Source organism: Vulpes vulpes, chromosome 7 (assembly GCF_048418805.1).
Source record: "Vulpes vulpes isolate BD-2025 chromosome 7, VulVul3, whole genome shotgun sequence".
Lineage (NCBI taxonomy): Eukaryota > Metazoa > Chordata > Mammalia > Carnivora > Canidae > Vulpes > Vulpes vulpes.
Genome location: NC_132786.1, coordinates 25416777 through 25429582, shown reverse-complemented (window position 1 = coordinate 25429582; position 12806 = coordinate 25416777). Strand labels below are relative to the sequence as shown.

Here is a 12806-nt window from a genome sequence, read left to right as displayed (position 1 = left end):
CATAGCTGCTGGGACACCAACGATCACAGTGTTCCCTGGTGGGTCATACGAGCACCGATTCTGACATCCATCATAGTGAGTAATCCCGGATCGAGGCACAGCCCTCCACAGCGTTGCGCGCTTGGGGACAGAGGGAGCCTGCCTCCCTGCACTCAGTAGGGTTACCCCGTTGTGCCGTCTTCGTCTTCCCAGAGAAGAACCGCAGGCAGTGGCCCGCCCCTTTCATCCTTCATTCTCCCCTCTGGGAGGAAGGCCCGGGAGCGAGAGGGAGGGGACAGAGGTGTGCTCCCTGCCGCAGACACCTGCAGGGGGCTTGCAGGCCCCAGATACAAAGTTACATTGAGTCATGTTATCACTCGTCCATCTCTCATCTGAAACTTCACTGACACCTGTGTCTGCACCTGAGGTCATGGGACATGTGCCGTGGTCAGGAGACCCCGCCAGCTCCCACCCTTGGGCAGACCCAGGTGGGCAGGGCCCGAGCTCCTGTTGCAGGGGTGCCTGGACTCTGTCCAAGGCGAGGAGACACAACTCAGGGATGCTGAGCTCCAGACCCCCCGCCGCACCTGCCCCTGCAGGGGAGGTCGCACAAAAACACGCCGTCTGTTCGTGCAGGTCAATTTTGTCCTCTTCGTTAGTATCATACGGATCTTACTACAGAAGTTGACATCTCCAGATGTCAGTGGCAACGACCAGTCACAGTACAAGTGAGTATGTGTGCGGATCGGGGAGCTGCCCTCACTGGCCCCCGCGGCCTAGAAGTCCAGAGTAAGGGTGGATGAGGGTCTGCGCACCCAGCAGACACCCAAACGCAGGACTGCTTTCACGGGAATGCGGCTATATCTCCCTGTGGGGAATCCTTCCAGCCAAACCCCCTGCATTTCAGTGGCAGATCCTCTAGAGAGCTTAGTGACTGAAGCATTTGGCTCACTTCCCTGCTTTGTAATCTGACCTTTTCTCCTTGGCCACACATTATTTGTATTTTATACATTATTCTTTCTCCCCCATCGGACCACATGGCATCTAACGCCCGGCTTTGTACTTGATAATAATGGGCAGGTTTGGGCTGAACGAGTACAGGAGGATAGTTATCATCATACCTGCCCGGTGGGAAAGAGAACATGCCCACCATCATCCAGCTACTTTATGGGCCCTGAAGACCCTGTAAAAGAACTTAAAGATTCTGTGAATTATGGCTGAGAATTTATAAAGAGAGAGTGAAGCTCACAACTTTGTTATAAAGTAGAACCAGCTTAGCGTGGGGTGGTTGGTCCAGCCTATTGGAGCCGCAGGTTCAGACAGACCAGGTGTGGAATCCGGGCTGCCTGGAGCTGGGTAACTTGGGCGGGTGACCTGACTGTGCCGTGGTGGCCGCACTCAGGGGTGTCCTTCCCCTACCTCCTGGGACAGCCAGGGTGGACCTGGCGCCATCTGTGCACAGGACTGGTGCTGGGTTCACGCAGCAGCAGGAGGCCTGGGGTGCGACCTGACCACTCCGCGCCTCACTGTCCTCATCCATAATAACCAGCTCTAAGTTAGGAGGAGACGTTTGGCACCGGCAGCTGTCGGTGTGGGGCCCAGACCCTCCTGCCGGTGCCCCCTGGAGCATAAAGCCCATGGCGTCCTTCCTCTGCCCCGTCTATTCATGGGGTGCATGGAGGTCAGCCCTGCAGGAAGGAAGGCGTGTGGGTCTACCATGGACAGAGTGGTGTTGCCCCATCTGAGCAGCGCTCCTGCTGGCGCCCGGACCCGCTCATGCCTGCGGCCCAGGGGCAGCTGCTTAGGGGCTTGTCGAACTCAAGTTTTGATGTTTGGCTGGTGTCGCTTAGCTTCTGTGCAGACCTTTTCCTTGGGAGTGTTCGTTATGTAGATCTTCTACATACATGCTTTTATTTTATTTTATTTTATTTTATTTTATTTTATTTTTATTTATGATAGTCACAGAGAGAGAGAGACAGAGGCAGAGACACAGGCAGAGGGAGAAGTAGGCTCCATGCACCAGGAGCCCAATGTGGGATTCGATCCCGGGTCTCCAGGATCGCGCCCTGGGCCAAAGGCAGGCGCTAAACCGCTGCGCCACCCAGGGATCCCCTACATGCTTTTATTTTAGAAACAAGATTAAGTAGGGAAGATAGGGTCTGTTCTTTTTCCAGGATGACAAAAATCCGGGCATGCCTGCGACGCTGCCTCTGGTGGCACCTTGGTGTCTTCTCTGTACCTGTAACAGTAACAACCCCAAGCAGGAACCCTTCTCTGGAGGCAAGCAGGGTAGCCACCTCCAGGCGTATGTAGGAAGTCAGGCCAAGACCCCCGTCTCACCCTGAGCCAAAGGGCTCAGCACCCTGCACAGCCCACCCCCTGCCCACAGGCTAATGCTGAGCCCAGACGTGAAATGCAGCCACCTCATCAGGGTGAGCATTCAGCTCTGTTAGGGGGCAGCTCATGCTCTGCTGCAGAACGGCCAAGCCTCCAGGCTTTGTGCAGATGGCCTGAGGCAGACTTCCCAGTTTTTGTGAGTGTCACAGGATGTGCTGTTTAGGTGGGGCAGAAATCAGGAGAAATGGACACATTTCTAGAACTTACATCCCAGGCTCTGAGTGCTAGGTTTGGGGCAGGTACCTCAAAAATACGTAAAGAAACTCATGACTATCAACTAACCAGAGAAGGTGGGGAGATAGCCCCCTCACTTGGTCCCTCAAGATGAGGCCACTGGGTCACTGGAGGCAACTGGATGCTCATTTGGGGGCTCAGCGTGCACCCACATCACCGAGTGGCCTGAACTGGCCTGGGGCCAACATCCTCATTCTTGACAACCCCCCAGGGGCCCCAGTGCTCCCGACGCAGAGCATGTTGCAGGGGTGGGGTCACCCAGGAGGATATTAGGTCCACCCAGCCACTCCTGCCATACTGACCTGATAACGGGACTGTAGACACAGGCTGCCCAGGGGAGTCTTGCAGGCTCCCTGGATGATGCGTCTAACGCACAGCAGTGAGAGTCCCCGGCTCAGAGCATTGGTTCCCAAAGTGGGGTTCCCAGACAGTGGCTGCAGCGTCATGGGAAACCCCACGGAGTCTGTGCACAAGGATGGGCGGCACAGGGGTCATCCACGGTGACCTCCAGGGGTCCTGCTGCAGCAGAGGCTGGAGACACCCTAAGGAGCCCTGGCTTAGAGAAGGGAGACTGTCCACTGGTGGGGTGGGGATGGGCCATGGCACGGCGAGTGCCGCTGCAGGAGGGCATGGGCTCTGCGGTTCACCTTCAAGCCTCTGAGGCCGCAAGCAGATCTGCATTGTGACCGGGGTGGGTAGTGACTCCAGGTGACACAGCTCCACAGAACCCACAGCCCAGAGGCTGGGTCACCGGCCCTGCCCACAGCCCGTGTTCGAGGGCTGCACCTCTGCTGCTCTGCAACTTTGACCTGAAAGTGAAACGTGCCTCTGTCCCGACAGTTAAAACCCAGGATGCTCCACTCGGGGCAGTAAGACCCCCAAGACTTTCAACCACGGTGGCTGTTGGTTGGCCTTGTCGGGATGTCTTGCAAGGGGGTGGCTGCGTAGGTGGCATATTCTGCGCATAGTTGGGGTGGGTTACTCAAACTTGTGAGAAACAGGCTCAGCCCGGGGTGGCCCTGGGCCAGCGTGCAGCCCCAACCCTATAGGCTTACCACTTTCCCTTTGTGGCAGGAGGCTAACCAAGTCCACGCTGTTGCTTATCCCACTGTTCGGAGTTCACTACATGGTATTTGCTGTGTTTCCTATCGGCATCTCCTCCAAATACCAGATCCTGTTTGAATTGTGCATTGGATCTTTTCAGGTACGTGTGAACAGGGCTGTCCTTCTTGCCCCAGTGGGTGCGCGGCCCTGACCCCCGCCCCCTGTCTTGCAGGGCCTGGTGGTGGCCATCCTGTACTGCTTTCTCAACAGCGAAGTAAGTGCTCGGTCAGGGCTTGGGGACCGTTGGCCTATGGGGGATGCCCTCACGTGCCCCCATCCACCCACTGGGGGCTCGGGTCTCCCGCTGGGGCAGCCCCATGCCGTCCCTTCCGGCACCATCCACACTGGCCCTCCCACAGGCCGGCCCCTGCAAGCTCCCCAGCTGGGTGGCTGAGAAGGACCCACCACCCTGGCTGGTCACTGTCTTGCCCCTTGACCCCGGACACCGGGCCACACAGACCCGAGGGGAAGGCGGACGAATGGATGGGACCCTTCTCCCCAGGCTCCCCGGGCTCCCCTCCACAGCTCATCAGGTCGCATGTGCAGGGGCCCCTCAGTCTTATGACACCTGCTTTTGTGCAGCTGTGCATGTGCGCTCACTGGGTCCAGGCCCTTCCTGAGCCTGCCCCCCTCACCACTTCGAGTGGGCGACCTAGAACCGATTCCCCACCTGACCCAGAGAGACCCCCAGTCCTGCTGCTGTGTTACCTCTCCTCCTGGAGCAAGCTGAGCAGCACCCTCTGTGCCCACAGATTCTCCAGAGGGGAGGAGACGGCCAGAGGCCCGTCAGCGCCCACCCAGCATGGGTGCTTCTCTCGGGGGGAGCTCGTGCTCCCAAGCTCCCATGTTCGCCTGACCCCGCTTCCTTGTGGCCTTGCCCTCACCCCAGGTGCAGAGTGAGCTGAAAAGGAAGTGGCGAGGCATGTGCCCCAGCCGGCCCTGCGGCCAGGACTCCCGGCTGCACAGCTCTTCCGTCTCCAGGAACGGCTCCGAAAGTGCCCTGCAGCATCCCCGGGGCTCCCGCGCCCTGTCCTTCTTGCACACAGAGACCTCGGTCATCTAGCATGCCACCGCCTCACAGACGGACTCCCCGGGGGCATGTTAGCCGTGACGTGCTAGCGCTGGTCTCTATGTGTGCCTCGATGGAACCGGGGTCACACTGTGGCTGGCTGGCTTTGCCCAGGTTGATGGGCCCATTCCCACAGAGAACAGGGGGCTTGAGAGGAGCAACATGGGCCCAGAACCTGGATCCTGCCACCATGGAAGGAAACGGGGTTTCTAGTCCTGCTGCCAGTGCTGGGTTGGGGCTGGGCCTTCTGTCTGTGTGACCCCAGTGCTGGCCCTCGCCCCCAGCCCCTGGGCAGGTGACTGGGGCAGCCCTGTCACCTGCAGGACACAACACTGAACAAGACCCGCCCCTGTGGGTGTCCCCACGTGTCCCCTGGCCCCAGGGTGCCCTCCCCCTGTTTACTCCCAGGACAGACAAAGAGGGTGTCTGGCTGGCCAGCAGGGTATATGTCATAAGGGCCCCTCCCCCAAGAGGGGTGACCTAGGGACAGGTTCTAGGGCCAGGTCATCGGGGTGACTGAGACACCAGGCAGTTTCTGGGGGGAGCAGAAACCTAGTCTCCTTGTGATGAAAATCATCTTAAAGTCATTTCTGTTTAAATGGAGAATCATCTTAACAAACTGCAAGTGTGTTGGGCACTTCTGTCCCACTTTGGCAGCATCCTCGATCCCGGCTCCCCTGAAGCCAGCAGACCTGGGGAGTGGGTCTGGGGGCGCCGAGCAGCCCCAGGGGAGCAGCGGGTGGCAAAGACGGTGAGCCCACCAATGGCCCGGGCCCGGCCCTGCAATGTGTGACAGTTGGGCCTTCTGCCCAGACACCATCCAGCCCCTCCACCCTGTGCATGGTGCTGGTGCTCCCAAGCCCAAGGCCTCCAGAGGCTGGCTGCCGAGGGGGTGGCCGGGACACCAGCACAAGGGGGTGGGCAGGGGCCGCGTGGAAGCCACCAACTCAGGCCCTGCAGCCTTCCACAGGAAGGGTGGGACAGATGGAGTCCTGGCCGCAGGGCCGGCTGGGGCACATGCCTCGCCACTTCCTCTTCAGCTCTGTGGGACGGACGCTGGGACACATGGGGCCAGTGGAGCCGCAGTGTGTGTTCCAGGGCCCCCACATCATGATCCGTGGGGCACTTGCAGCACCAGGCCCAGGATCACAGGGACCCAGCCTGTGCTCCCTGTTGGCCGCGCCCCACCCCCACATTGAGCAACCAGCCAGCTGAGGTCAGTCTGGCCTGGGACAGGAGCACGGTGGCCAGTGAGAGTCCATGTGTGTGCCCTTGGCCAGGTAATGTGCACAGAGGGTCCTCGGGCCACCGTGTCCTCATATCAGGAAAGCTGCTTGCCCATCTGTCGGCTGGGGCACTTACCCAGCCTGCAAATCTCCAGGCCTTAAGGCTTCAGCTGTGGATACACTGACTCATGTTGCCTGAAGGCCATCACCTGTCACCTGCAGAGGAGCGAGCACCCTGCACACTTAAGGCCCGTTTTGGGGGGGGGGTGCACAGGGGGACAGCATGTGGTTCCTTCCAGGCCCCAGAAAGCAGCCACCTCGCCACAGGGCACCCCGGCTGTCCGAGGTGGGTGCCCTGCACACAGCCAACCATGGCCACGGGACCGGAGAACCTGCTTCCTGGTGCACGTGTGCAGTCCACCCTGCACCTGTGTGCCCTGGGTGGGTAAAACCCATTCCCAGGGCCCTGGGCACTCCCCTGAACACTCCCCGTGGGACAGATGCAGCAGGCCAACCCAGTTAGGTTCTCAGGAGGCCCGGGGCCCGTGAGAGGGGTGCAGAGGGAGGGGAGGGAAGGGGCGACAGCCTCTGGGTGCTGGCGGTGTGTCAGAAGGCAAGGGAAGGCCCGGGCAGGGGAGGTGCCTGAAGACACAGCCCCCGCGTCTCAGGGAACAGTGTGCCTCCCCACTCTTGGCAGGAGAGGCAGTTGCTACATGGCTCGCTTTCAGGTTTTCAGATCCCAGGAATCATCAGGGGCGTTGTGGAAGCTCCGTGCTACAGGCCAGTGGTGCTATAGGCCAGCGTGGCCGTGAGCGATCTGAACACGGCCTCCACCAGCCCTGCCTCCTGGAGGTGATTCCCAGGATTTTCCTCCATGTTCACACAGGCCCCCCCAACCCCCCTTCTCCGTGGGAATTGGGTCGTGTTGTGCAGAAGCCCTTCAGCTGCCTCCCCAGGTAGGCCAAGGCTGTAACCCCCTCACCCATGTCACCCATGAACACACGTGCTTCACATCCACACTACACGTCGTCCACAGCCCGGGGATAGCTGTCAACCCCATCTGTCCCCTACAACCAATGCTCGCCTATGCATCTGCCCGGTGTTCCCACAGAATGCTGGGTGCAGGTACCCACCATCCTCCCCGGGCCATGGCAGCCCCCTCCTGCCCCGGCTGCACCCCCACCCTGGCCCCAGCCCCATTGACATGTCCCCTATCTCCCCGGATATGCCGGCTTCGGGGCACAAGGAATGTGAGGACCCCTGGTTGGTTCTGCTGGAAACCCGGGCCTCAGCCTGTCCCACCAACTGCCGTCAGGTGCCCGTCCCCCACGCCCTGGAATACAGATCCTGCTGCGATCGATCGTACAAACCGTACAAACTGAATTCTTTACTCCTGGGAAACGGGGACAAGGCTCAGCAGGGGCCGTGATTTGCGTCACAGGGCCAGGCACCCTGAGGGCACCTCACAAAGGATTGAGGGCGTCCTTTACAGGAAGTGTCCCTTGGAGGATGGAAACAAAGATGCTTCCTCCCCCATCCTCTCAAGGTTTCACAGGGAAGGGGAGCGGCACAGTGGCTGGCAGGTGACGTCCTTGCTCGTCCACCCAGCCAGGGCTGTGCAGACCTGAGGGGCAGGTGGTGCTGTGAACCCCGGGCCCTGAGCTGCTGCTTATGCTCGATGCCCAGAACTGAAGAAACAATGAGGACAGATAAACCAGTGGAGTCTAATCACAGAACAGACCAAGTAGGACCAAGGTAACTTCTAGAAGATGTGGAACTGTCCGTGTCCGCTTGGCTGAGCGTTGTAATCAGAGCAGACTACACACAGCACACCTGGAAACACAGGCTTCTATGGTTTAAATAATTATGATTATGAATCTAGAGCTTGCAAACTGCTATTTTCAAATCATAAAATATTATAATTCCTTTCTGACTTGAAAACACACATTACATTAAACCCCATTACAAGACCATGTGGGCCATGGATCCATCTGTATGTCTGCTCCGTGTCCCTCACCCACACGTCTGCCGTCTGTCCGTTTGACCATGTGACTGCCCCTGGCCTTACGGAAGACAATGCCCAGGGGTCAGCAAGGGTAAGAAAGGTTTTGAGGAAAAGCCAGGCCTTAAATGAGGCCCCAGGGGGCATGTGGACGGGATAAAGGGGGCGCGGCCTGGAGTAGGACAGGTGCTGCTAATGCAGCTAAGGAGCTGCGGCCACTCGGTGAAGGAGGGTGGCAAGAGGTGATGTCAGTTGGGCAGGCACCCAGTGCTCAGAGCAGGTGAGATGGACATTCTTCGGAAGACTGGGAGCTTTCCAAGGATTTGGGGAGTGACGCAGCCGAAGCACTGTATTCAGGTGTGTCAGGAGGTAAGTTGATGGGGGAAGGCATTGTGGTCAGGCGTCTGTGAGTGTGGTCTGTGCAGGACGGGGATGAGGCGGGGGGGTGGTGCATAGCCTTGGTAGGACAGCTGGCAATGAGGTGACGTAGGGAATCGGAGGAGGACACCCACGGCAGCGACACACACTGTGGCCAAGGGGCTGCTGCGTCCATGCCATTTATTCTCATACCTTCAGAATAAAGTGAATATGTTGCTTTTTAAAATATTAGCCTGGCTCATGGAACTAAGGGCCCTCGTGCATCCTGGGCTGTGGGAGTTTTCCTTAGAAAGGAGGGCGTCTGAGGGCCTTGAGGCAGGGGCGATGCTTCCCCACACCGCTGTGCTGACACAGGTGCCCCTCGAAGAAGACGCATGGTGGAGACATGCAGGAGCCCACATAGGGTCGTGCCACCCCCCACCAAACTGATTCTAAATATGCTTCTCACCAGTGTACGAAATCAAAAAGAAAGAAATCTATGCATAAAGACCTGCTCGACCAGACCGTGGCCAGAACACAAAGCCCCAGTCTGAGTCCAACCCCGGGAGCAGCTCGCCTCCCCATGCCTGGCCACTGCGGATGAGACTGCCTCCGTGGGCCATGCTCACTACCACGGGACGCATGCGGTGGGCTCCCAGCTATCTGGAATGGTGCTTGGAGGACCTGCGGGAGGGCTCCTGGGGGTGGCCGCAGAAAGGAGTCCCTCACTGCAGGAAGCTGCCAAGCGAGGGGGTGGAGCTCAGAAGGCACAGGGGTGACCACCCCTGACTGCCCCATGAGAGGACCTGAGGGAGAACATAGCCTCCAGATGCCCACGGGGCCTGGGGCACACACGGAAGCATCTCCTGAGAGACTGTAAAAAAATATATGTAAGAGCAAGTTGAAAGAACGCTTGATTTACAAAATGAACCAGAGAAGTGAAGCATTTGACTCTTAGTTCCTCTGAATAAAGTTCCTTCCCCTTTGGATGGGGCAAGGGTCCGGGTCCGGCTGGGCCCAGCTGACGCTTGCCATCCAGCCCCCTGCCCCCGCCCCCCGGCCCCCGCCCCAGCCCCCAGCCCCCAGCCCAGCGCTCCACCCAAAGCAGGGGGCATCCCAGTGTGGAGCTGGCCAGGCCTGCTGGGGAAAGGCACCTGTGCCATCTGCGGAATTAGCTGTCCTTCCTTAGGGCAGCCAGGCAATGGAGCTGCAGAGCGGGGGTGCAGCGACCTCTGGCATGCCGACCGCAGAGGTACTAACCTTCACGATGCCCTTAAGGAGAAGAAAAGGGGCTCTGGGGGGCTCGAGACGTTCATTAAAATCTTCCAGAAGGACAAGCTAGATCACGAAAAGGCACCGGGGGCCTTGGCCAGTCTGGCTACATGTGGGCAGTGCACACTTGATTGAGCCAAGACTACAGAAGTCTGGGGCTTATTTTCTTGGAAATACATTTGAAAATATTTAATTCTGTGAGGGGGGAAAAAACCTAATTTAAAATAAAGTGACTCATTTTTTCAAGCAGGTCACTTTGGCTCCTTCTCTCTGCCTTAGCACAAGATACTCATTGCTATAGCAACCAGCATGGAATGAAAAATAACCCAGAAATTTCAGAGTTCTTCCTCAGAGAAAGTTTCTAGGTTTGTTTTGATGGGATCTTTCCGTTAAGATCATTCTGTTCTCAAATGGCAGACGGATCTGGTTTGGCGCCAACATCAAATAAAGTGCATATTTCACAGCCACATTGTCTGACCAGAAGGTTCCCTCCAGCTATCCAGCTGCCCCGTTGCCGAGAACGGCTACTTCTGTTCTGCAGGAGTCGGGAACGCCACCTGCACCAGGCCGCAGGTGCCCAGCCTGCAGCTCCCTCCTGCCCTGGGTTGTAAACCACAAGCCCCAGGCCTCACATCAGGGCCGCATGTGTGTGCAGGAGGCGCTGCTGTACCCTGGGGCCTCCATTTGGCTCTTCACAGGCCAGGTGCCCACGACATCTCATGAGCCCCTGGGCCCTGAGGTTCCTGGCCAGGAAAACAAAACCAAAGTTCGCTTTTAAAACCAAAAAAGAAACAATGACCATGTGCTAGTGCTTCACATTGTAGGTAAACATGAAACCCAGATGGCTGAAGGAGTTATTATACTAAAAAGCAAAACGAAAAAATTACTAAAAATGAGATCCCTGGATGGCTCAGCAGTTAAGTGCCTGCCTTCAGCCCAGGGCGAGATCCTAGAGTCCCGGGATCGAGTCCCACATCGGGCTCCCTGCGTGGAGCCTGCTTCTCCCTCTGCCTGTGTCTCTGCCTCTCTCTCTCTCTCTCATGGATAAATAAATAAAATATTTTTTAAAAATACTAAAAGAATCTATAGGTGAATTTCTCTATCGTTGCTTGAGACAGTTCTTCCTAACCTTAAAGAAAATAGCTTCTTTTACCACATAGAAGTTCTTACACTGAACCACATTTTAAGGTTCTGCACATCAAAAAAACAAAAAACAAAAAACAACATACTAAATTAAAAGGCAAATAATAATATAGAAAAATACTTGCAAGAACTAGGAAAAGGACTGAATATTCTTTAGTTTCAGTCAATAAGCAAGCTACCAAGACTCCGTGATTATTTTAAAAGCTAAGCCACAAGATATAAATAAAAGTACCTAATAAATATGTGAAAAGGGTTCAACTTCACAAGAAAATAAAGCGATGCATTTTTATTTCCTAATACAATAATTTGTAAAGATAAATAAGTACTATTCCACATGCAATGTTACTGATAGGACTAAACCAGCCCAAAATTTCAGGAAAGTATTTTGGTAAATACAAGCAATAATTTCAAAAATGTTTGTGAACTTGGACCAAATAGTTTCACTTCTCAAAAATCTATCCTAAGCAAATAAACCCTGTGTTAAGCAAATATTTACGTACAAAGATGCACACATGGCAAGATCTTGAGAACAGCCTGAGGCTGGGAGGAATGGCTGGACCCCAGTGTGCCCTTTACGGGGAGATCATGTGACCAAGGACATTTACAAACTTCTAGTGATAAAAGATAATGCTTAGGAGGTTAAGTGGGAAAAACAGCACATAAATTGTGTATAGAATTCTTCATTCCTATAAAACACATTAAAATATTAAAAACAGCTAAGATAGTAAGGTGGCTCTTCTTGGATGTAGCATTCTTTCATGTTCAGAAATTCATGCTTCCTTGCTTCCAGCTAACGTGTAAAGTGCCTTCGATTCACCGGTCAGGGATCTTAGGGGAACACTGGGAACTCAAATCACCTGCCTCCCTGGCACCCACATCCCATCAGGGAAGAGAGCTGGGAGGAATAGGTCAGAGCCGACTGCAGCCAATGTCCTCCACACTTACTCTACAAATCAGGGGCACAGAAACATGTCCAGTATGGGGATGGAAGTTCCCCAGCACCAAGGAAAACAGAATGAACACAGTGGAAATAAAACTTCTAAAAGTCTGTTTTACCACAATTCCTTACCAGGTAAAGTGCCCAGAAGTGATATTCTTGCCGTTTACAATGGACCAATGTCACTGAGCACCTTAGCTCCCCTAGATGCGCACCACCTACCCCGCCTGAGGTGCGGCTGTGACAAGTAGAGACAGTGCATATAAAACAGGACAAGTTATTAATAAAATGCATGCTTGGGAAGTTATAGCCATCATCGTTCTGTTAAATGGAAATGAAATCTTACCATTTTGTTCAAAATAATTTGTTTCTTATGAAGTTACTCCCAACCAAGAGCTTAATTTCAGGCATTGGCCTTAAAATACAATCCTATGTCCACTTTGTGGCAATTCATCTTCATCTTCTCCCCTGGAATGACTGTCTACAAGGAACTGGCCTTGCTTGTAGGGGTGATGGCGTGGCTGCTAGACACTCCCTTCTTCCCGCCGTACACAGGAGGTCTACTCCTCGGCGTGAAGGGAGCTGCTGACAGTGAAGGATCGAGGGGCAGAAAGGGCAAGCTCTTGACTAACTTTAGTGATAAATGAATAAAGTATTTACTTTGCCTCCTTATTTACTTTTTTACATTGAATTTCATGTAGTATTCTATGCACATGGCTTTAAATAAAGAGGAAAGCTTCTTTAAGTAATGACAGATATGAATAATATTAATTTTTTTAAAAAAACAAAGAGCCAAATCAATAAATCATGTATTTTCTTGCGATTAAATCGCCTTTGCACAATTCAGATCATCACGATTGGATTTTGTGATAATTCGGATCAAAAGTATAGGTAAAGTATGTCCAGCAGTAGTAACTCAACTTCAAATTACTCTTCTAAATTATCTGAACCTTTTTTTGCAATTAAAGAAAACCTCTACAAACATTGAAACAAAGTACATATAAAGGTTAAAAACCAAGTGCCCCTCAAATTTCTTTGCAAAACTACATGTCAGATTTATACCCAGGGAAAACCGCCTCATATGTG

General features: G+C 54.7%; 1 protein-coding gene across 3 annotated transcripts in view; it reads left to right on the top strand.

The window, feature by feature from the left end:
- Positions 1 to 5420, top strand: part of VIPR2 (vasoactive intestinal peptide receptor 2) — a 58177-nt gene extending 52757 nt beyond the window's left edge. For all 3 annotated transcript variants that reach the window (XM_072763296.1, XM_072763295.1, XM_025993721.2), the window contains 5 exons: positions 6 to 75; positions 616 to 707; positions 3685 to 3814; positions 3887 to 3928; positions 4604 to 5420. In XM_072763296.1, coding sequence (XP_072619397.1) covers positions 6 to 75; positions 616 to 707; positions 3685 to 3814; positions 3887 to 3928; positions 4604 to 4777 — 508 coding nt within the window. In that variant the 3' untranslated portion in view covers positions 4778 to 5420. The remainder of the gene's footprint in view (positions 1 to 5; positions 76 to 615; positions 708 to 3684; positions 3815 to 3886; positions 3929 to 4603) is intronic.
- Positions 5421 to 12806: the final 7386 nt, after the last annotated feature.